At 38.7% G+C, this 24,826-nt stretch overlaps 2 protein-coding genes across 9 annotated transcripts in view; one reads left to right on the top strand and one right to left on the bottom strand.

Annotated features, from left to right (window-relative positions):
* Positions 1-1,213: 1,213 nt before the first annotated feature.
* Positions 1,214-19,717, top strand: CDV3 (CDV3 homolog). 6 transcript variants are annotated; one of them, XR_014176814.1, is made up of 7 exons: positions 1,217-1,863; positions 4,195-4,274; positions 4,802-4,938; positions 5,240-5,393; positions 6,448-6,708; positions 11,614-11,661; positions 13,845-14,522. XR_014176814.1 is itself a non-coding variant. In XM_081971294.1 (5 exons), exons 1-5 carry the CDS (start codon positions 1,636-1,638, stop codon positions 19,700-19,702), a joined length of 609 nt encoding a protein of 202 aa, XP_081827420.1. In that variant the 5' UTR covers positions 1,214-1,635; the 3' UTR covers positions 19,703-19,717. The 6 variants fall into 6 exon arrangements, 3 of the variants coding, with proteins under 3 accessions (XP_081827420.1, XP_081827421.1, XP_081827419.1); XR_014176813.1 differs by lacking the exon at positions 11,614-11,661; XR_014176815.1 differs by lacking the exons at positions 11,614-11,661; positions 13,845-14,522 and adding an exon at positions 6,859-8,396.
* The window catches only part of TOPBP1 (DNA topoisomerase II binding protein 1), an 80,225-nt gene continuing 69,327 nt past the window's right edge, over positions 13,929-24,826 (bottom strand). For 2 of the 3 annotated variants that reach the window (XM_081971285.1, XM_081971286.1), the window contains exons 25-28: positions 21,138-21,278; positions 19,480-19,569; positions 18,308-18,469; positions 13,929-15,678 (exon numbers count right to left, since the gene is read on the bottom strand). In XM_081971285.1, coding sequence (XP_081827411.1) covers positions 15,535-15,678; positions 18,308-18,469; positions 19,480-19,569; positions 21,138-21,278 — 537 coding nt within the window. In that variant the 3' untranslated portion in view covers positions 13,929-15,534. The remainder of the gene's footprint in view (positions 15,679-18,307; positions 18,470-19,479; positions 19,570-21,137; positions 21,279-24,826) is intronic. The other variant, XM_081971287.1, reaches the window with a different exon arrangement.

Genomic DNA, 24,826 nt, shown 5'->3' with positions numbered 1-24,826 from the left:
TCATCTTGAGTTACATGAGTTCAATGTAACTCATTGACCTAAGAAAGAATTCCCTATAGCAACATTTAAAAAATGTTGACTTAACATCTAGAAAAGGGTTTGTGAAACAGAGTTCTTCCAGCAATCAGGAACTTCAAATCCTAAATCAAATCAAACTCAGTGCTCCTAATATTCACAATAGATTATGTTTCTTTTTTGGAGGGGGTGGGGAGAACGCATTTCTGATCATGCATCAATCTAACATGAAGTCCTTTTATCATTCCAACCAGAGATCTATAATGTTATAAAACTAAATAGGTCCATTTACAGATAATGTTTCATGGTTCAACTCCTTATTTCCCTCGTTTTTCTTTTGTGACTGTGATGGTCAAAAGAATAAACTGACTTTTATAATGGTAAGTAAAATTTTTACAAAAACCATTTCATGGTTTAGCACCCGAATCTTACTTCAAATACATGCTGCAATTTCAATTCACGATATTACTTCAACTAATAAAAATAAGGTTTTAAATGAACATAACTTTTAAAAGGAAAACACATACACATAGAAAATTCAACGCAACTGAAGTTGCATTTAATGTAGTATATTTGTATCAATATATGGAACTAAGTTGTGCCTCTACATCATGGCAGGATTGTGTCTTGACTTTATTGCTGTGCATTCGTAAACTGCTAATAACTTGGGAGCAAAACCTTTTAAATTCATTTTTCTGGTATATCTAAAGAAAACTTTACTGTAGGATATAAAAAACACGAGAAAAAGCAACTAGAAGGCTTATTCTCTGACTATAGGCGGCTCCAAACTCGTCAAGAAGATAATTAAAAGGAGAATCCTCTGAACCAATAAGCCAGATTTTCGTGACCTTTGCTGTCCACTTTCATCCACGCGTCGGAGAAGTCACTAGAAGTAAAGTCAAATTGCGTACTCCTCTCCCGCCTCATAGCGCATGCTCCCACCAGGCTCCGCCCACTTTACGATAACGAATCACTTCTCAAAATTCTGTCCCCATGCATGCGCACTAAATAATTCACCCGCAGGAATTCCTAACGTTCTCTGCAGCCGGCACTCACAGCTACGCGCACGTCAGTACACCTCACCCCCGCGCCTTTTGATTGGCTCCAAGACTCTTCGTTTCTTTCAGCGGGTTGGTCGGCGGAGGGATAAATGCATGCGCTCTCCCTCCTTCCGACTCTGATGCCCAATAAAGTGGTTCTTTGAGTACTACGTTAAAAAAAACTCTGCTCCTTGTCGAGGCCCCTCCCTCGCTCCTTCCCAGTCTCCTCTTTCGGCTGTGACAAGTCGTGGCCACCAACGTGGGGAGTGGAAACTGTTCTGCTCCTCTTCGAACGAACTGCGTTGAGGCAGGAGCAGGAGGGAAAGAGCGCGTGCGGCGGCAGTTTAAGATTGGGCCTTCTGCTTCCTACAAGAGAACGGAAGCGGCGGGGACCCAGACGAACGTAAGGACCACGCGAGGCTTTGGGTGGCGCCAAGTTCTCACCGCCCTTTCTCCTCTCCCCTCTATCACTGAGGTTTTGGGGATCGCTACCTCCTTAAGAAGGAGACGCGACTGGTCAGTCCGTCAGTCATATCCGGTCTGAACCGGAGTGCGAGGAGGAGCTACCGCCGCCACCGCCATGGCTGAAACCGAGGAGAGGAGCTTAGACGACTTTTTCGCGAAACGAGACAAAAAGAAACGGAAAGAGAAAACCAGCCGAGGAAGTGCCACTGCCGCGCCTTCCTCGGCTGCCTCTTCCAATGCCACTACCGCGGGTATGACTGGGGGAAGCCGGCAAGCAGAAGGCGCCCATGGAGCCGCCTCTAATGCTAACGCGGCCACCGGCGGTTCTAAGGCAGCAAACAAGGTAAGGAGACCGAGATCGATCAGGCAGAACTGGGAGCGTTATGGCCTCGAGTTGGCCAGGAACTAGAGTGGAAGAGGATTGGAGAGGAGGAGGAGGAAACTTTACCCTGACTACTTCCTGTGGGCGTTGGTAACTTCCTTTCGTCGCTCCATCCCAGCTAGGCCATCTTGGGTTTTCTCTGGGCCGCATGGGAGGCAGTTTCTCAGTTTTCTTCGCTCATGGGGTCGGGGCCGAGGGCAATGGGAATCCATTTTGTTAGGAAGTTGGCTGGTACTACGTGCTACGGGGAATCAAAGCGGATAATTGTTCAGTCTTGCTTGTCCAGGTTTGTCTCAAATTTCCCATCAGGACTTCTCTGTTTGAACCTGCATCTCACTGCTATAGACGTGAGCAGAGGATATTTTCGCATTTGCCGTTTTGAGCAACAGGAGTATCTTCCTGTTGAGGCAGGATAAGAACGGGGCACTCACTTCAAAGTATAAAATATGAGAATGGTACACGCTTACCACGATTTTATTGCCTCCCTCCAAAAGAAGCCATTGAATATAAATGTATCCACAGTGTATTGGATCAAACCAAAATTGATCTAGTCCAGCATTCTGTTTCTATACGCCACTAGTTCTCAAGATTAATGGTACTGTAGACTAAAACAATATACTAATTTTTGTTCACACATATCTCAGAACAAATTATGCAGAAAAGCAAGGCTTTTAATGACTGCAAGAGGAGGCATGCCACTTGAGAAACTGTCCATATATGACAAGAGGCTAAGTTTCACAATCAAGTGTAATTGCCTGCCTCTCCCCCTCGAAACAAACAAAAAATTACACTTCAAACAAAGGTAGACAACCAAGACACCTTAATTCTGATCTAGTCAGCTAGGGTAGCAATTAAGAGCAAGTTGGGGGCATTGTAGGAGCCATTTGCAATTGTACCTTTTGTACTAATGTAGTTTCTCTTTGAAAATGGCTATTACTCCCAAGAAAGACCTGGCTCCTCAGTTTCTCAAACCTTTTGGCAAACTTTATTCTTCAACAAAACTTTATTCAGCAGATGTGCATTGGTTGCAAAGAACCGGACCATCAACAAACGGCAATCATCGATTAACAAAACATTTGATATCATCTAGAGGTTAAACCCCAAACTATGGGTATAAGCTATAAACAAACAGACTTGTGCAGACTGCCAGTTTTTGAAAACTCAGCAAATTCACTCATCCAACATTACTGCCATCAGGAAGGATCAGCCTCCTCTACCTCAAAAGATATATTATGGAGCACCTTCAGGCTTTGACACTACCAATTCATTGCTGCTGCTGTCACTAAATAACTGATTGATGCACCATCTATTCCTTTGTAGCCCTTTCTGATCTGAATTGTGCTGGCATGTTATAAGGAATATTAAAGTGTTCAATTAACTGAAAAGCAAAACAATATATATAAATATAGAGACAGGGAATTTCAACTGAAGAATCACCACTCACAGCCCTTAATATGTTGCTTCTTACACTGCATCAACCCATTCTGTAAGAGTACAGTATAGAACAGCAAAAATTTAGGGTAGGCTGATTTCCTGCTGACTGGAGGGAAAGGGAACTTGGCAAATAAGTGGACAAACATGGCCTATATCAGATAATGGTAAATGAAGATCCATTCCATCTTAACATCATAAAACATTGTTGACCATATGTATATGTCATTTTAATGCAACAAAATCGTTTTTAACTTGCAAATAGTTTCTTCTATGTTTTCTCAGATATATAAATTGACTATCCTCACAGCATGTTGCTGGTGACAAATAATTATTTTGTAGTATCTTCTAAGGTGGTTAGTAACTTGGGTCTAAACTAAAATATAGCCAATTCTCTCTCCTCCTTTTCATTCCTTTGTAAGCTTGCTCTAAAACGGGACTCCAACTCTCACTGTGGCATCACATGACGTAACAGGACTTTTTTTCCCCTTCGCTAAACCGGGCATGGGTGTGGACAGTGTGATGCATCTGGCCTTGTGGGCCATGAGTTTAACAGTTCTGCTCTAAGAAATTGAAGAGTTTTGATTTCACCGCTCCCTTTTAAATAAAACTCTGAAATGGTCACATCAAAGTTAATTTCTATGTGAAAGTGGGTATATACGACTAAATATCAGAAGTGGAAATAGTCTATCTAGTTATAAAGTTGGCACTATTCAGCTTCTGATATAATAGAAGAGTTGGAAATATTTAAATCCTAGGAGGATGACCTTTTTTTCTGTGACAGTCATTCTATAACTTCACATGCTGATGGTTTTTTTTATTAAGAACTAATAATGAGCCTATGTAATCTTCATATTTCAGGAAGAAGATGACTGGAAAGAATTTGAGCAGGAAGAAATAATTGACTATAGTGGCCTCAGAGTTCAGTCCATGCAAATTAGGTATTATTGTCTTGAGTGTGTGTGTGTGTGTGTATTGTGTCACATCAGCACAAATGCAACAAATAAAAAAAAAAACTATAGTTCTGCATTTGTGAATGATTCAGTTACTATTTGCAAGTTCTAGGTGAAGAAAAACTTAATCAGGTCTTATCTCTAAGCTTGCCACATAGTAGCTGGTAGTGCTTCAAAACATCAATACTTGCTGTTCTTAAATACTTTAATATTTCTGTGCTTGATGGAGAAATTACTATTAAGTATTTAATCTTAGATGGTGATTATTAAAAACCAGGTTTTTTCATACCTAAACATTTTGCATCCTCTATTAATTAGGAGTTTATAGTTATTGACATGATTGTGTTTTAACTGTCAGTTATTAGTATTCATAACATGAGATTGGAGATGTTCTCTTTTGTTTTAAGTAGCTTTCAGTACTACTGTATGCTCACTACTATATATTACAGTTTACATGTTATAGTATGAATGTGTTTACATAAGTGGTAAATGCTGTAATAGCTTTTTTTGGTCAGTGAAAAGGATGAAGAAGAAAGTGAGAAAAAAGAAGAGCCAAGGGATAATAATGAGGAACCAGCTGGAAGTATGGAGAAATCATCTGGTCCTTGGAATAGGTCTGCTCCTACACAAATACCTGTTGCTGAAATTATTGGTGAGATTTGCTCTGTGTTCCTTTTAATTTACCAATGTTTACTGAATCAGCCATTTTATCTCATTTTTAACTAAATGAAAATCTGTTGAATGAACTTGAAATACAGCTATGATTTCTTGCTACAATGAATACTTCTTTGGAAATATTTTATTTCTAACATTTGTTTAAATAATAGTTGATCTGATACAAAGGAATCTTTACTTACACAGCCAGGATCTTGAATGAATATTAAATTGAAAAATATTACTTAATATTTATCTAACTACATCTGATTGTTTTGAGTTTTTAAAATTCTTTACAGAAAATCCAGAGCCAGCACAATCCAGTGGAGTATATAGGCCTCCTGGTGCAAGAGAAGGCAAGATACGAAAAGTGCCACAAGGTCCCCCAGAGATCTATAGTGATACACAATTTCCATCATTGCAATCCACTGCCAAGCAAGTAGATACTAGAAAGTAAGTATGGCAATGATCTAAATATTTCCTTAAAACCATTCTTCTTCCAACGAAGCAATCTCTTCATAACTTTATCCACAGATCATAAACAGGTATACAATGTGATCTGCACTAGAGGAAGCAAATGTGTTTTAAGCATAACTAGGGAGAATATGGATTTTATCAGATTGAAATTTCTAAAAGTTTCTCGATTAATGCAGTGCTATTTAGAGAGGTGGGATGTGAGATTGTTGTATAACTTGATCTAGTATCAATTACCTTCTAGGGGACTTGGTCCATTACAGAGCTTCAGTATTTTAATTGATACTAAGTGGTTCAAATTTTAATTTTAGGAGGTTTATCAATGTTCAACTTAAGCAGTAAATTACAGTATATCTGTATTTGTACCATAATGTACACAAAGATGGCATTTGCCAGATTTGTTTTGTAATGTGTTACTGCACTTGGGATTATAAATGTATTAAGAATGTGTGTTGTGTGTTTTAGACACTCCCTACATAATTGATTTTATTTTAATGTCAACTTTCTTGTAACAGACTGCTTATAAATAAGTATTCCTAATCAGTAGGTGCTTTCATGAGACTTAAGTTCAGTTAAAAAAACAAGCATGCAGAAACAGCTTTGCGGTTCTTTGCATTTAGCCTATGCTTTGGAATAGTTTCTGAATGTTGCATTTAGGACATTTCTATATTCATAATTATTGACATGTTGCAATGTTAGTCTATTTGGGATGTTGAGACACATTTTTGTGGATGAAATCCAGTGAACTGCCTCGGTAATGCTATCAAAAGTTTTGAATTTATATTTTTTTATAACAGAACCCCGTTTGTCACTTCAGAAAAAAAATTATGAAATGGCATTGAGGTTTGTTCAGAGAAATGTCATCAGTACTTATGCAAGCCCTTAATCATGCCTGTAATACTTCTTGGGATTATGGTCTCCTTTGTTAGGGCCCTAGTCATGGAATTTTGCAATTAAATTAGTGTCATTGATTAATATTGCTAAAGGGCAAGTGTGTCTAAGACAGTTACTGATTACATTTATTTTCCCTTAGGGATAAAGAAATGGAGAAGAGCTTTGAAGTAGTAAAACACAAAAATAGAGGTAGGGATGAGGTTTCAAAATCCCAGGCAACTAAACTTCAGCTAGACAACCAATATGCTGTGCTTGGGGATCAGTAAAGCTGCACACATATTACAATTAAGGAATGGTTGTTTGATACCCTTCCACTCTTAAGGTAACTAAACTACACCAATTATGAACATGCCGTCTTGTTTCTGCTGGATCTTCTACAACAAGTGCAGACTACTTTGACGTAAGTGATTGCTTTTCTGCACTTTGAAAGTATACTTAATTTGATACACCTTCGTATTATGAGGGAAATTAATGTAAATTCTTGAAAAAGAGTTCCCGGTGTTTTGATTCCTCTGCAGCCAGTGGTTATTTCAAATTTTTTTATGTTCAGATACTGAGCCTTCGTAAAGGTTGTCTACCTCAGACTTGCTGCACTCATTGTGGATACCATGTGGATCACAACTTCTGGAAAAGATTACAACTCTTTGGTGGCCATCTGAAACTCGAAACCAGCTCTACTGGATTCCTCTAAAGAAATCCTGGAGAAGTCAGCCATCTGAGTTGATAATATAAATGACAAATTTAAGTGACCTTAAATGTGCCCCATTTATTATATCCTTTCACATGTAGCCATAATTTACTAGGAACCTCTAATGCACAAAGATTTTTTTAAAAATTTGCAGCATAGTGTTGAGTTTTTCTTTTAATTTAGTTATCAGAAAATAAATACACATCCAGACAGAAAATTTATGGACACTAGTGTGTATATTCTGGTTTCATCTGTGTAAACTTTTCATTTGAAAAATAGCTCTCTGTTCTTGACAAATTGCAATATAGTCAGGTAAGTTGCATGGAATATGCAACTATATATACTTTACTGGATCTCAAAGAGTTAGGTTTTCTTTGGATAAATGGTAAATAAATATCTGCTCCTATAATATCTGGGACTTTTTTTGAGAAGTTCATTCTGAATATATAGCCTTAGCAATCTGTTAAGAAGTATCAGCTATTGTTCACGCATGCCATCAAATTTGCAGATGGAGATACTTATATGTATAGTGAAAAATGTCCATTGCTGTACTTTCTTACTGTTTGAGATTTGGATACATTTTGCGAATAAGATTTTGCATTTAATGCATTTCCCCCCCTGCTGCCCAAATAGTAATGGCAACTTCAGTTAAAATTCAGTTTCCTGGCCAGCTACGTATCCATTTATTTGAACAAATATTAACAGTATTTTAATACTAATTTGTGCTGTATTATGCTGTATAACATTAACTGTGAATAGAATTCAAACCAACTCCGAAAGAGGTTCTTGCTCCCGAGTTAATTTTTTTTTACTTTGTTGTTCTTCCAATCTAAATCAAATATGGCCACTCCTAATATGTCTTTCCAAATGCCTGGCTGTTTTTTGGACTGTCAAGCCAGGATTTAGACAAATGTATTACTTACGAGGTAGCTATGTACTTATAAAAAGATGGCATTGCAATTAAGGAGTGTTTAGGATATGAAATCATTGCTTTAAATGAAGAACAGACTGCTTAGAATAATTTATTCCTATTAAGAATTGTGAGATATATTCTTCTAAGTAGTTGTGTTTTACACAGATGCAGAACCAGTCCTCTACATGCTTAGATCACTGGAAATAAAACAGCTGACACCGTTGAGTTGTGTATCTTTGCTGAAAGTTGTCTATTTGCCAACAAAGCCTTTGCAGGGTATTAAAGCTGCTGAACTAAGATTATGTGAAACTTACAATTTTAAATTCCAGCTTTGACATTTAATTAAAATTGTTACACATGAATCAAGTTTTAATATTCTGTATGATAGGGTAGATGAAGCTGTCCTTGTATATTCACTTGAGTTCTTGGGCATACTTGGCATAGAAAGTTAATATTGTAACATTAATAAATATAGAAATGTTCATGACCTCTGGAGTCTAATGAATGAACATATACATATACATATATATATGTATATGTATATACATACATATATACATACATACATGTTCTGATGCCATGCATCACTTCAGTGTGGCAAATACATGATCATGGTGTTGAAACATAAGGCTGTAATCTTATGCATGTTATAAGAAAAAAAGTTCAGCTGAGTTCATTCATAGGTATGCATTGAATTGGCTGTTGCAAAGTATTGGTGGCCCGTAATTAACTTGAAATGTGTGGTTATCATCTACCTCACTCTATGTCACTGCTAGCAACACCACTGATATCAAGTGGCAAAAAAATGTAGTTTATTCTTTAAGAGGAAACAACAGTTAAAGTTGACAGCTTTTTGTAGTGAAGCAAAATCTTTCACATCTTGATCCTAGATATGTTATTAGTGAATATGCTTTCATTGAAATATTACACCATTGAATTAAATGAACCAGTGCATATTTCACCAGTGAACAAAGTGCATATTTTATATCCAAGAATTATTCCTTGAGATTCTTAATTTTGGGAGCTCATATACACGTGGTTTATGACTTCATCCACTCTGAAGTTCTGCATTATCGATCCTAACAAATGTCATATATGCTAATATATACTTCTGTTACACAATTGCTTTGTGATCCATGGGCAAAATGACTGATTATAAAGAAACAAATTAAGGTGATCTGAATACAAATGAGTATTCTTTTAGTTCAGATATCTAGTTGTGAGCTGATTAAAATAAATGATAGCTTGGAGAAAACAATTCCAGTTTTTAAACAGTCTGTCTTTGAACTTCAGAGTATTTGATTCTTCTGCAATCATAGTTTGCCTAAAGTTGATTCTGAATTTGTATTTAGGTTCATTGCTATTCTACGAATGCCCAGAAAAACTGAATACCTCTGGAAAACCATATACGTATTTTAATTTGGCTGTAACTTCCTAGCTGCATAACAGTGACTTGATGCTTTTAAAATGAAAGAAGTATCTATGTTCCTAGTCAAACAAATATGAATTATAATTTAGCAAACTCTTAACAGTCAACTTCAGACAAGGGAATCTAAGCGACAGATAAACTATATTTACATAAGCTATCATTTTGATAATACACAGCAACACAGAATATACGATAATAAAATTTTTATTTGAGCAGCTTTTTTCTGCTCTTGCTAGCACATTTTATATGATATATTTTACTGGTAATAAAAACAGTAACTTGGGAGGTACTGTTCTTGCAGTAGAAGCATTAGGACTTCCCAAGAACATTTTCTGAGGCTTCTGCAGGTGAAACTTGAAAAATTAGAATATCATGCAAAAGTTATTTATTTCAGTAATATAACTTAAAAGGTGAAACTAATATATGAGATAGGCTGATTACATGCAAAGCAAGATAGTTCAAGCCGTGATTTGTCATTTGTGATGATTATGGCTTACAGCTCATGAAAACCCCAAATCCACAATCTCAGAAAATTAGAATATTACATGCAATCAATAAAACAAGGATTGTACATAGAACAATATCGGACCTCTGAAAAGTATAAGCATGCATATGTACTCAGTACTTGGTTTGGGCCCCTTTTGCAGCAATTACTGCCTCAATGCGGCGTGGCATGGAAGCTATCAGCCTGTGGCACTGCTGAAGTGTTATGGAAGACCAGGATGCTTCAGTAGCGGCCTTCAGCTCTTCATTGTTCGGTCTCATGTCTCTCATCTTTCTCTTGGCAATGCCTCTTAATTCTCTATGGGGTTCAGGTCAGGCGAGTTTGCTGGCCAATCAAGCACAGTAATACCACGGTCATTGAACCAGGTTTTGGGGCTTTTGGCACTGTGGGCGGGTGCCAAGTCTTGCTGGAAAATGAAGTCAGCATCCCCATAAAGCTCGTCTGCGGAAGGAAGCATGAAGCGCTCCAAAATCTGGTAGACGGCTGCGTTGACCCTAGACTTAATGAAGCATAGTGGACCAACACCAGCAGATGACATGGCTCCCCAAATCAACACAGACTGGAAACTTCGCACTGGACTTCAAGCATCTTGCAGTGTGTGCTTTTCCATTCTTCCTCCATATTCTGGGTCCTTGGTTTCCAAATGAGATGCAAAAGTTGCTCTCATTAGAAAAGAGGACTTTGGACCACTGAGCAACAGACCAGGTCTGTTTTTCTTTAGCCTAGGTAAGACGCTTCTGACGTTTGTTGTTGTTCAGAAGTGGCTTGAAAAGAGGAATACGACATTTGAAGCCCATGTCCAGGATCCGTCTGTGTGTGGTGGCTCTTGATGCACTGACTCCAGCCTCATTCCACTCCTTGTGAAAATCCCCAACACTTTTGAATAGCCTTTTCCTGACAATCCTCTCCAGGCTGCGGTCATCCCTGCTGCTTGTGCACCTTTTTCTGCCACTTTTCCCTTCCACGTAACTTTCTATTAATGTGCTTTGATACAGCACTTTGGGAACATCCAACTTCTTTTACAATTACCTTTTGAGGCTTTCCCTCCTTATGGAGAGTGTCAATGATGGTTTTCTGCACAACTGTCAGGTCAGCAGTCTTTCCCATGATTGTGATTCCTACTGAACCAGACTGAGAGACCATTTAAAGGCTCATGAATCCTTTGTAGGTATTATGGCTTAATTAGCTGATTAGAGTGGGACACTTTGAGCCTAGAATATTGCACCTTTTCACAATATTATAATTTTCTGAAATTGTGGATTTGGGGTTTTCATGAGCTGTAAGCCATAATCATCACAAATGACAAATCATGGCTTGAACTACCTTGCTTTGCATGTAATGAAAGTATCTCATATATTCGTTTCACCTTTTAAGTTACATTACTGAAATAAATGAACTTTTGCATGATATTCTAATTTTTCGAGTTTCACCTGTATATAGATCCTAAAATGTATACTTATAATTCAGAACATATGCAAATGTGGCTTTAATAGCAATGTCTATATTCATCTAGTGGATACTCACTTGTACCATGCTATTTAGCTAGTGTACCTGTTCAAGGTATGTTAGCAGTTGAATGGGGATCAAGCTACATAGATCCAATCGGCACAATTCATGTCATTTCAAGAACTTAGTCTTGGACTATATAGTCAGTCATACTGAATTCAAATCTGATGTGTTGACAATGATTAGGCTGTGACCTTAACACTATTTTCAGTCATGTACAGTAAAAGCACTGTACACAGCATATCTTCTATATTCTTATTTCAGTACTTCGGTAAAAAACATGTTTTATGCAGAGGCCTTAAATCATTCAAGGTAAATATCATTTTTAAACAGATGGGATGCTGGAAGAAGCTTAGTTTCAGACAATCCAATTGTTTTTGGATAAATTGCCTAAGCCAAATCAACTATAGAGACAACTGAACTGATTGCCTTCAAAATCCATTTTTAGGCAAAATGGGGCAATAATTGACCTGCAAAATAAACTTTTTAAAATAGACTTCCTATGTCCACTTCTCCAAAAGAAACACATTTATAGTAAATGCTACATATTTGAATATGCTGCTCTTTACATCTGTATTGGGTATTACAACTAGCTTACAAAATTTTGTTTAAAGAGAACACTGTGAATTAAAATTAGCAAGAAAAAAACATTAATAATAAAGAATGTGATGAAGTGTGTATGTACCAACTCAGGAGGCAAGCTACATCTCTGAGTGATGTTTTAAAAAATGACTGAGGGGGAAGTGTGTCTCAATCTTAACGGAAATTTGTAAGGAAAACAGAAGAGACCCTAAGCCATTTGGGACTAAGAATTAATAGCAGCTCTTTAAATTATACTTGGCACACAATTGGTAACCAGTGCCAGCAGTTTATGAACTTGGTACCTTACATAATTTGGCAATCTGCATCCTGGATTTTGCACCAAATGAAATGTTTGGGTATTTCAAGGGTAGCCCATAGTACATGTTGCAACAGTCACAATAGGATGTAACCAGTGCATGGACAACTTGTAAAAATCTAATCTTGGAAGGAATGCAGGTATCATAATAGATATAATTGTACAAAGATTCATCAGCATCTGCAAATTCAGTGGGATTTAATAATCAAAGCAGCACTTATTAACTATAAATGTTTTCACTGGGACTGCAATCGTATCAAAAACAGCATATATCTCAGTCTCAGAATCCAGGTCATCTTTTTAACCAACAGTAACATTTACCTATTATCAAACTTTACCTAAATCTTCAAAGTTATCAGATGCTTACTTAGAAGCCTAGCAATGACATCTGACATCAGCACTCCCCTATCAAATTCAGAATAGGGGTACAAAATTAGATTCAAATCAAAATAATGGGTACTGTCATCTGGATATTATTTGTTAAGAAAACTGGAAGCATTGTAAAACAATACCAAACTTCAGGCCTCAGGCAGTCCATAAGGTTATTTCATTATCTTATCTTGGTCAAAAGCCCAATTGAAATGGATCCACAGAATCATTCTACTTCAAATGCCAATGACCTTAACTGCCTTCTTTGGAAAGGGAAATATAGGGAGATAATGATTGTTAGTATGGCTTATCGAGGTCATTTAAATCAGACCAGAAAATGAAAATTGCATAATTAGGTAACAGCCATTATCATTCTGTACCTCCTGTCCACTTCCTTAAAATCTACAATCTGAAAGAAATCCAAAATAGTTCTCAAGATTATGTCCTTAGAATCTGCCCAAGCTCTACAGTCCTTCTACATAGTATAGTGGAGACTAGCTGCTTAATGTGGAAAAACAGTATCAGACAGTTTCTGGGGAAGAGACCTGGTTGCCTGTACTATTGCAGTTAGGATTTCAGATGGGTTTCACTCTATGTAAGATCTGACTCATTCTAAGAGTTACTTCATAGCCCATTAATTTCATTATTTAATAAATTAAGATGATCACTTGGCTCCAGGACAGGGATGCAAATGCTTAAGATGTCATTTGCCCAGGGAGTTTCCCCATTCATGTTTAAAAACTATTACATTCTGGTAATTAACCTTAAATATACCCATAAGTTAATACAACCTTATATTGATTCATTTGTACATACAGGATTAAAGTTTCATAGAGGTTAAAATACTGAATAGTTTCCAACATACAATGAGATAGAAATAAAAAGATGGTGAGAAGGTTCTGTGGAGCAAAAGATAATCTGCTTTGGAACAGTTGCTTACTATAAAAAAACACAACCTCAATAATACAAAAAAGATTGAAGACCAATCTGTAGTGAGATAGGATAGATTAGAACTCTTGTTTATTCTCTTGGATGCATAGAATGCCTCTTCTTTTTAGGAGCAAAGTGAAAAGGGGTAAAACTTCAGATTATCTGGCCATAAATATGCTAATGTTCTTCAGATAAAAGGCTGTTATTGAAATACAAAAAATAACATTTCTAACATTTGTTCCACCAAAATGGAAATTATAATGGATTTCAATGAAATTTCTTATTTACAAATACATAGAAAACTTGTCAAGTGGCAAATTCAAGAATATGAAGAAGTTTGAAACCACTGCGAAGGAGGAAGCGTTGTATCAAATACACCATCGGAAATTAGATTATGTTTATTTTCTAAACTACAAAGACAATACTTCCCTATTTCACAGGGATGTTGTGAGGTTAACTTCAGCTTTATAAAATGTTTTTGAGTTTTCCAATGAAGGTGCTATAAAAGTACAAGGTGTAATTAAATTTGCTGAAATCTGTCACAAAAAGAAAATATTTAACTTGATTTTATTTACAGTATTTTACTACTACTAGAGAAAGTTCTTTACACATATATTAATGATAATGTAATAATGGACTTTCCAAAAAGGCATGGTTGATTTTTCAAACTTTATACATTTCTTTTTGGTTCTGTGTGATTACTATGCTGATATAATTGTATTAATAAGGTTCTTGGGATTTGCATGGATGAGATGAATTATCATTTTTGTAATCTCTCTGAATGAAATAAATTTAACATTCAGTTTGTTATTCTTTTTGTAGAAATCTTCTGTTATATGCTTTTTCAAGACAAAAGTAGTGTTATCTTAATTAGTTATATTGCCTGAGAAAAGGCCTGAGAAAAAGCCAATTAGCAACTGTTCAATATTGCATCAAATCTGTTTGTTTCTTATTTACTGTAGACACCAGTTAGTTTTTTTTAAAACAAAACTAGCAAACACTAGGTTGAGTTTTAGTTTTACTATTAAAGAATATTATCTAAATCTTAATTTCCAAATTCTCCAAACACTGAAATTATTTTTTTTCTCATTTGCACTTTTTTGAAATTATTGTTGAAAAGTGAAAACCCAATAAAATTTTGAAAGGAGACAGTGAATGATCTCTTCGTTGTTTCTGCAAGGTAGCTGTTACTTGAAATCTTGCTATTCCTACTACTGCTATTGAAATAAATGAATAGAAGGCCAATTTAAATAAATTGTCTCAGATGTGGCTGATACTTGCTGTATACAGATTCCTTGATACTGCTATTAAAACATTGATTTAACAAATGAAAGAATTGGGAGAATACTTTAAACATGTCAAAATTAGAGCTTTATATAAATTACATCCCAGTTAATAAGTTATTTGGAAACAAAATAAAAAGTCTGAAATTTTGGTTAGACAATTCTGATTTTTTAAATTTAAAAAAATCAGATGACCCTTGGTCTGAAAGGTAATGTTCTATCTTTTTAGAGAAGCTTAACCATTCTCTCCATTGAAAAGAAAATTCCCAAGCTGCTAAAGCTAAAATGCATGTTTTTAGAAAAGGAAAGATAAACTATAAAAGCAGGAAAAGCTTCAATGGGGCTATGCCCTAATATAAGCTGATATAGTAACCTATATTTACATTATATAATTGTCTTGTGGAAACCAATAAGAAAAGACAAATGCAGGCAAAAGTTACGTTAGGTGGCCTTGTGTGTTCTATCTAAAGTTTTTTTATGCATTTACTGAATAAAGTACACTTCAAGGACCATTTCAAGTACAATATGAATCTAAATACCTATTCCTCCAATCCTGTAATAAAAGTTCCAGAAGTTTAATTTTGAAAAAGTGGCAGTTATTTCCTGAAATCTAAGGCACACAAAAATATAATAAAAATTAATATCTTTTATCTTGGAAAGGAAAACAAATAGAAATTGAAAATTTATATTTTCAGATTAGTCGCCTCAGTGAATTCTGGATCTCTTTGCTGTATGCTTTTCTTCAGCAGCTTTACGTTTTTGAGACAACCCAATTCCAAGTATTTTACTATTCTGGAGATAAGAAGCAGCTTCTGGTAAATGATAGTTTTCCATTGAAGGTGGTGGTTCCTTAAAAAAAGGACAGTTTTTGAAAGAGGTTTAAGAATTATACTTTCAGGTTTTTTTATCTGACATTTTCTTTTTAGTCTAATATTCCTGCTACCATATATTCCTTGTTAGAAAAACAATGGAGAAGCAAATTACTACTTGAAAGCATTATCTTATATTGCTGTCTGAAAAGTTTATGTTGAAACCAAATAGGAGTAATTTGTCATAATCTCTATTCCTGAGACATAAAGTGAATGTAAGAGATTTTCTACCCTTTTAATTGTGCACAAAACATTCCACTGCCATAGAGCAGCATGCAGTGATGGGTTCCGGATCCCATTCCAACCAATAAGGTTGGAATGGGCCCGGCGTCATCTACATGGACCTGTGCACACATGCGCAGCGCACGCATGCGTCTTACTATTCAGCGACGCCTCTGCGATGCTCCAGCTGCTCAGTGGAATGTTGCGCAGGCGCTGTATGTGCTGTGCGCGTGCACAGAAGCACCGAAGATTTGAAAGACAGGTAGGAAGCGAGGGAGGGAGGACCTTCCGGAGCACCATACCGGACAGGTACCTGGTGCTCCGGCACGCCCGTACTGTGGTGTACCACCTGCAATCCACCATTGGTGGCATGGGCCATATTTTTATTTATTTTTATACTGTGCTTTTGCTCAATGAGTTTGAGGCAATGTATACAGAGCTCTTAATTTCTTCTATTGTTGGGTAGGTTGGACAGATTGTTGGTGGGAGTGGGATAAAGAAGGGGAGGGGAGAGAACTCTAAGTCATCTAGGGAGCCTTGAAGGCTGTGGATATTTAATCTAGTCTACCTGAATTCAGGTAATCATAATATCTGAATATAAAGATGAGCCCTTGATTTAAGACCCACAACTGAAATCAGAATTACAATTGGAAAGGAATACAGTTGTTAAGCAAGTCATCATGTGACTGGATGTATTTTATGAGAGTTTAAAGTTTGGTCATTAAATGCATCACATAGTGATTAAATAATTAAATAATCTGGCTGCTCCAGTTGCATTGCTTAAAAGCCATAGCGGCACAGTAGTTAAAATGCAGTTCTGCAGGCTACTTTTGCTGGCTGCCAGCTGCCTGCAATTTGGCAATTCAAACCTCACAAGGCTCAAGGTTGACTCAGCCTTTCACCCTTCCGAGGTTGGTAAAATGAAGATCCAGATTGTTGGGGGCAATATGCTGACACTGTAAACTGCTTAAAGAGGGCTGTAAAGCACTGTGAAATGGCATATTTAGTATACTAGACCAGTGGTGGGCAACCTTTTTTTTCAACTGAGCCAAATCTCGCCAAAACCACGATTGAAATTTATTTTGAGAGCCACATTTTAAAAACCGAAAATACATAGGATGGTACACTGTTTTTAGTTTCAATAAACTCTGGCATTTGAAGCACGCAAGTCTTAAAGCTGTCAAGTTACAAGATCCTTGCATCCCTAACCCTTTAGGAAAAAAACCCCAGGGGTCTTCAAACCTGACAGCTTTAAGACTTGTGGACTTCAACTCCCAGAATTCCTCCTCCAGTCATGTTGGCTCAGGAACTCTGGCATTGAAGCATGCAAGTCCTAAAGCTGTCAAGTTGCAAGACCCTCGCACCCCCAACCCTTTAGAAAAAAACCCCAGGGTCTTCAAACCTGACAGCTTGAAGACTTGTGGACTTCAACTCCCAGAATTCTGAGAATTGAAGTCCACCAAGGGCATCAATCATATTAGCCCAGGATCTGCAAAATTGGCTCTTAAGACTGGTGGACTTCAACTCCCAGAATTCTGAGAATTGAAGTCCACCAGTCTTAAAACTGCCAACTTTGCAGACCTCTGTGTTAGCCCAAAGCCTGGCGCTGGGCGGGCCTTGCTCCCCCATTGGTGGAGCCCCAAGAAGCGAGGAGGGAGAAAAAGAGACGGAGGCCAAGGAGCTTCCCCCTCTCCCCCTCCCAGCAAAAATCTAACCAGGGAGCCGGGTGGGCAGTAGCAAATTAGCCGATCACGCCGCGTGGGCAGTAGCAAATTAACCGATCACGCGCCATGATCGGCTAATTTGCTACTGCCCGCCTGGCTCCCCGGTTAGATTTTTGCTGGGAGGGGGCGGGGAAAGCTCCTTAGCCTCCGTTTCTTTTTCTGCCTCCTCGCTTCTCGTCCCCGCCCGACTTCAGGATCCTCCCTAATCATTGTGGGTCAAAAAGAAAAAAGGGAAAGGGGCGCTTGTTTTGAAGTGCCCGAGAGGAGGGAGGGGAGCGGGCGCCCGGCACACAGAAGAGCCGCATTAAAATGTGTAAAGAGCCGCATGTGGCTCGCGAGCCGTGGCTTGCCGACCACTGTACTAGACCATCTAAATGCTATTGCTTGTCAGATGCTGACTGGGAAAGTTCCAAATCATGATCATTGTGACTGCAAGACACTGCAACTGTTATAAATGCAAGGTGGTTGCCAAATGCTCAAATTTCAATCACATGACTGCAGGGGTGATGCAATGATAATAATTTTGGGGGTGATTCGTAAGTCACTTTGCTGAGGTTGAATCATTGTTAAATGAACAATGAACAAATACGTTGAGGACTTCTTGAATGTAATAAAACATAGCCTTGATAATTCAAAATTGTATTATGCCACTAATATACAAACCTGTATCAAGTAGTCAGCAATGTATTCTGGCTTCAGACAATTAACCCCTTGAGCTGTAGCCTCTCTTATATTAATTCTCACATCTTCTGGCTTCAATTTATTAAGATCAGCAAAAAAATGAGTAACTTCTCTAAAGATAGGTGGAGAATATGCAGATAAAACCTGTAGATTCAATCAGGCAGAGATTCTGCTTTACTTATGTAATATGTATGGAATTAGTTTTGTCAATTTCAGGAACTGAACAAGACCATCTAATATGTAGCCTTCAAGAAAACAGCTTGTCAGATTTTTAAAAATGTACACAGCATTTTGCTGAAATATAATACAATACTAATGATGGATGATTAATGTCTGCTCATGTGGGTAAAACTCATGATATTGCATCTGCATTTTGCAAAAACTTACTCTAAATCATAATTACTTAATTTTTTTGTTTTACAAATAAATAATGTGCTCTCCCACATTTCCCCCTGTGTATATCTGAATGAATAACACAGATCTAAATATATGTTAATAAAATTCTTATCATTTAACCAGGCAAGTGCATCATAGGGCAACAATTTTTGAATCAAGGTAATTTGATTCAAATAATCTAATTTACAGAATGGGTCTAAAATCCAGGATTTAGGACTTCTGCCCTGCACCCCTGGTAGATTGGGTCTGACCTGCATGAGTCCATTCCCAAACACCCTTACCAATCCATGCCACCCAGGTATGCCATTCTTGACCAGCATGGACCCTCTCACATAACCCTGAGGCCATCCAAGCATTCTGATTCATGCTACTCCACACATGTTTTACCTTACTTGGTGGCACCTCATATGCACCCATGGCCCCATACATCCTACTTGACCTACACAAACCCATAATCCTCCGTGATTTACACAGCACTTCTTGGGCACTCCCAGGCATCCTTCCTGACCTATGCCATTCACCCACACCTTCCTCAATCCATACTGCATTTCTGATGCACACCCATACAAACCTCACCCATATGCCCTTCCTTTTTTACAATTGAAATAATTCCTTCAAATGGAATTCTTTCAATTATACAGAATTATTAAGGTTTAACATATAATGTGAAAGCATTCTTTTTTATTAAAATAGCAACATTTTCCTTACCCATGATTATCAAATATATTGCTATCTGAACAATTAAATGTATACACAACCTTTGCACCTCCTGATTCTAGAAGACGCTTGAAGCCTGATTCCTTCGCTGGATCAACATTCAAAATAACTCTCCAACCACCAAATGCCCCCTAAAAAGGACAGAAACATTCATTTATATTTATATATATGTCTGGGTGTTCACCAAAATATGGTGTGCACCAAAACGTTTGTCACACTGAAATATTTTTACTTTTTTACCATTTACATTTCAGGCTCAGATAGACAATGCAAGTGAATTCTAAGATTAATTAATCTTAGCAATTTTCAATCAAGAAAGAAATATAGATTAATGTTCTTCCCTGTTCCAATTCAAATTGTGCCTTATTCCTGCACAAGATACTCTACCTAACAGCATGTGGTTGGACTCTCAAAAGGCAAAAAATGCTGTTACCTGGCTCAGAGGAAACTGCAGAAAGACTTTAGCAATACCACCACCCACAAATAACAAGTCAAAACCTTTCTGTTACTTCGAACACAAAAAGGAAATAAAATGAATTACATCTATAGCCCTTCCGTGTTTCAGTACATGTTGCGAGAATAGAGTTATCTGAATATGTACTCAAATTGGTCACACACACATAAAAAGTGTCTCTCAACTGAAAGATTGTGAACTGAGTCTTTCAAATCATGGACAGCAAACTCTGGAGTACCGTATTTTTTGGACCAGAAGACGCTGTGGATTATAAGATGCACCTAGCTTTTGGAGAGGAAAACAAGAAAAAAAAATCTGCCTCTGCCTCCCAGCAATTTGCCTCCTTGCAGTAAACAGCAAACAGCCTGGTGAGCTTCAGAACAGCCTGGTTTAGCATGAGCAGCTGATTGGCGGTTGGATCTGCCTCCCGGAATACTGCCTATCAACTGTTTGAGACTGGGGATTGCCAACACCCATCGCCGCTGCTACCCATCACCGCTGCCACATATTGCAGGCTCCACGTGCCCCATCTTTGGCCTCTACATGTCCGATTTTCGCCCTGCCCCATATGGCAAGGATAGGCAGCAGTGGTGATCCCCACCACCTGGAACGGACTGAAAATAGGGTGCGCGGAAGCATACTTGGAGACCAAAAATGGGGGGCATGGAAGCAGTGAGGGGGCGCACCAGTAATGGGCAGTGGCGATTTCCAGAGCCTTGAACAACTATGCTATGCACCAAAAAATATGGTAAGTCCAAAAATGTTCATTAACTCACAGATTCCTTCAGCTCTCTGTTTCACTGAATATAATAAAGTAATAAAGCTCATAAGAAACTTAGTGACTTAAACATCATTTGGCAATGAATTACTATCAAATTTTCCTAATTTAGATACATGAGTGGTCTGAGAAACGGAAAATTACACAGAGGAAACCGCACAAACAGAATGATAGGAAACCACAGGATTCCAATCAAAGTTAAAAATCATGTTTCTTAAATCTCTCATTTGGGCATTCATTTAACCACTATATAATAAGGTGTTTTCAATGTTGTGTCTTTGAGTCAGTATTGATCCCTAGTGACTATGTGGACTAGTTCCTGCAGTTTTATTGGCAGCATTTTCATAAATTCATGGGCTATCCATCAATAAAAAAGTAATTTGAGTAAATTAAAGTGGAATAATATTTCTATTAGATGAAATATACCTCTGTCCACGTTACAACTCATGATGTTTGTGTGCAAATACCTCAGCAGAGCTGTTTTGCTCTCTCCATTGTTGTATTGTCTTTCTCCATCTCATTGCTGCAACTGCTAACTTCTTCTGAACTATATTGATTCCGGTCAGTACACTAAGTATAGAGTCGCTTCCCCACTCATAATCTTCCTCCTATAATGATACAGGTAATCCTCCAGTTACGACAGTTCACTTAGTGACTATTAGAAGTTACAACATAACCCCTCCAGTTCTTAGGACACAGTCCCGAAGTTATGAATGTTGCAACACCGCAGCTGTTTTTTATCCTTAAGAATGACCACAAGGGCACTGCAACATTTGCCCTGGCTAAAGTAGTGTGAGATCATAGGCTCCAGAAGCTTCCAATCTCAGCATGAAAAGTGTTTTCAAGCTGATGGGAGGCTTGAAGCAAAGTGTTTTTGCTGCTCCAAAGTCTCATCATCTTGTAAATGCTTTTCGCGCCAAGACTGTAGGCAAACAACTGCGGCAAAGAAGCTGGAGAGTAGACAGCTTGATTGATCTTCACAAGGTAAGTGATCTGGTGCAGCAGAATGGGAGGGGGAACAATTGTGGGGACCCCAGGGGAGGAAGCATGAGATATGTCCGTGGGTCAGGGGAGGCATTGGGTGGTCTGAAGCAAGTGGACTGTTCCATTCCTGCCCCCTCCAGGCCTTCCCCAACTGAGATACCTCAGGTGCACTTAATGACCTGCGCATTCGATTAGCGAATGCATGGGCAAATGCAGGGAATGATTGTGTTCATTTTATGTGATTCACTCCAACGAATCCTGTAATGGCAGGCACCATTATCTTTCTAACTCAAAGATGACGTATTTAATTCTTCAAGTTTAAAGGAAATTTCAAATAAAATCTTAAGACAAATCATTGTCATGTGAAACTGGACAGAATAGTAAATTTTTTTAAAGCTCAATCTATTAAAAAAAATTTCAGTACAGGTAGTCCTCAACTTATGACCACAATTGAGCCTAAAATTTTTGTTAAGTGAAAAATTTATTAAATGAGTCTTGCTCCATTTTACAAACTTGCTTGCCACAGTTGTTAAGTGAATCACTGCAGTTGATAAGTTAGTAACCTGGTTGGTAAGCAAATCTAGCTTCCCCATTGACTTTGCTGATCAGAAGGTTGCAAAATGGGATCACATGACCTTGGAACACAGTAATGGTCATAAATATGAACTGGTTGCCAACATTCAAATTTTGATCACATGACCATGGGGATGCTGCAATGATTGAAACTGAAAAATAGTCTAAATCACTTTTTTCAGTGCTGTTGTAACTTTGAATGGTCACTAAATGAACTGTTGTAAGTTGAGGACTACTTGTATTCATGCGATAGCCAAATCCAATATTATTTTAACTTTCTTGGAAAAGGAACTCTCTTCCTGCTTCACATTTCAAGCAAATTTCAATAAGACTTCAGAATTTCAGAAAGCATACTTCATTTGACAAAAATTCTAATTCAGATTTATACTTATTAGATCTCTCTTCAGACAACTTGCTACTCACATTCATAATATAGATATAGCAATTTTTATGCAACCACATCCATCTATCATTCCTAACAAACCTTCCACTGAAATTTGATCTGTTTGTATCTAATGAAAATGAAAGGTAATGGATTTTAATTTAGCACCTTTCCTTAAGTTTAGAGAAAGAAATGGAATCACACATAGGGAATTTGTTCAATTGCTTTCCTCCCTCCCAATCACTTGCTAGTTTTACGCACCCCTCCAGAATAACAGACGATGAAGTGCTGCAAAACATGCTTCCTTTCCCACTTCATTCAGCAGTGGGATTCTGAATAGGATGCTGGTCAGGGCATTAATGTTACATCCCAACAGAAGTAAAGGATATACTGCTCAAGTCTATTGAGACCTGTACTATTTCAAAGATTTAAAAAGAGTCAGAAAAAGACAGAATTCACTTGGGTGAATGGATACATTGAGACAAGCAGGGTTTAAAAAATCCCAAAGTCTTAGATGTACTGTAAAAAACTACGGTACTCTTGCTAGTTTAGAATTTATCAGTTTTAAATGACCAACCATGCTGTTACACACTATCAGCTTTAGATGAGATCACAATGAGCCGTGGAAATCCTACTACCTTTATTAAGAGATCAGTTGCAATATGGCTAACTCTGTAGTTCAGGGGTGTCAAACTCAAGGCCTGTGATGCTTAGATCTGATCTGTGGGGCTATCCTGGAAACAGCAAAGGACTGGCCCTTTGCCAGCAAAAACAGAGCTCAGCCCTCCCATGCCTGTGTTTGGCCGTGACAGTCTCCTGCAACCCTCTGCCAGCGAAAACGGGGAGAGCTCGGGGGATGTTGGTGTGGCATGGGCGGCCCTCCTGGAGCTCCATTTTTGTTGCAGAGGGCTGAAGGAGGCTGTTGCGGCAAAAAATGGGACACAGGGGGGCCCCACACATGATCCCCCCGGGCTCCATTTTCACTGGCGGGGAGCCAGCAAAACAAACTAAAAACAAAACAAAACGAGAAATGTTTCCTTATTTGCATTTGAGTATCCAAAAAGGGACAGGAAAGGAGAAAGGGAAATAGGAAAACAAAGAAAAAGAATGGAAGATAGGAAGAGAGCAAGGAAGGAAAAATAAGGAAAGGAGAATGACGAGGAAAGAAAAAAGGAAAGGAAGGATATTATAATGAGAGTGAGGGAGGGTCTGAGGAAAGTTTTGTCTTAGCACTTGGCCACCACAGATGCCCCCAGACATGAGTGAGGGGTTCCTACCAGCCGCCTTGAAAGAGGCGGTTGTGAGGCCCTTACTCAAGAAGCCTTCGCTGGACCCAACTGAGCTAGCTAATTATCGTCCGGTCTCCAACCTTCCCTTTTTAGCGAAGGTTGTAGAGAGTGTGGTGGCTACGCAGTTCCCACGCCACCTGGAGGAAACTATCTAGACCCGCGCCAGTCCGGTTTCCGACCCGGGCACAGCACAGAGACGGCCTTGGTCGTGTTGGTTGATGATCTCTGGAGAGCCAAGGATAGGGGTTGTTCCTCTATCCTGGTTCTGTTAGACCTCTCAGCGGCTTTCGATACCATCGACCATGGTATCCTATTGCGCCGGCTGGAGGGGCTGGGAGTAAGGGGCACCGTTTTACAGTGGTTCTGCTCCTACCCCTCCGACCGGACGCAATGTGTGTTGGCAGGGGAGCAGCGGTCGACCCTGAGGCCACTCACTTGTGGGGTGCCACAGGGGTCGGTCCTCTCGCCTCTCCTGTTCAACACATATATGAAACCGCTGGGTGAGATCATCCGTGGCTTTGGGGTGGGATACCATCTGTACGCTGATGATACTCAGCTGTACATTTCCACCCCGAACCACCCCAACGAGGCCGTTGACGTGATGTCCCGGTGTCTGGAAGCCGTACGGGTCTGGATGGGAGACAACAGACTTAAACTCAACCCCTCCAAGACGGAGTGGCTGTGGCTACCGGCCTCTCGGTTCAATCAGCTGACTCCATCACTGGCCATTGGGGGCGACCAACTGGCCCTCGTGGAACGGGCGCGCAACTTGGGCGTCCTCCTAGATGCCCGGCTGTCTATGGATGACCATGTGGCAGCCGTGGCAAGGGGGGCGTTCCACCAGGTTCGCCTGGTGCGCCAATTGCGCCCCCTATTGGACCGCGATGCCCTTCGCACAGTCACGCTGGTGACGTCTCGTCTGGATTAC

Source organism: Natrix helvetica (assembly GCF_964273705.1).
Source record: "Natrix helvetica genome assembly, chromosome: Z".
Lineage (NCBI taxonomy): Eukaryota > Metazoa > Chordata > Lepidosauria > Squamata > Natricidae > Natrix > Natrix helvetica.
Note: the sequence above shows the minus strand (reverse complement) of the source record. Positions and strands in the feature narration are given on the sequence as shown.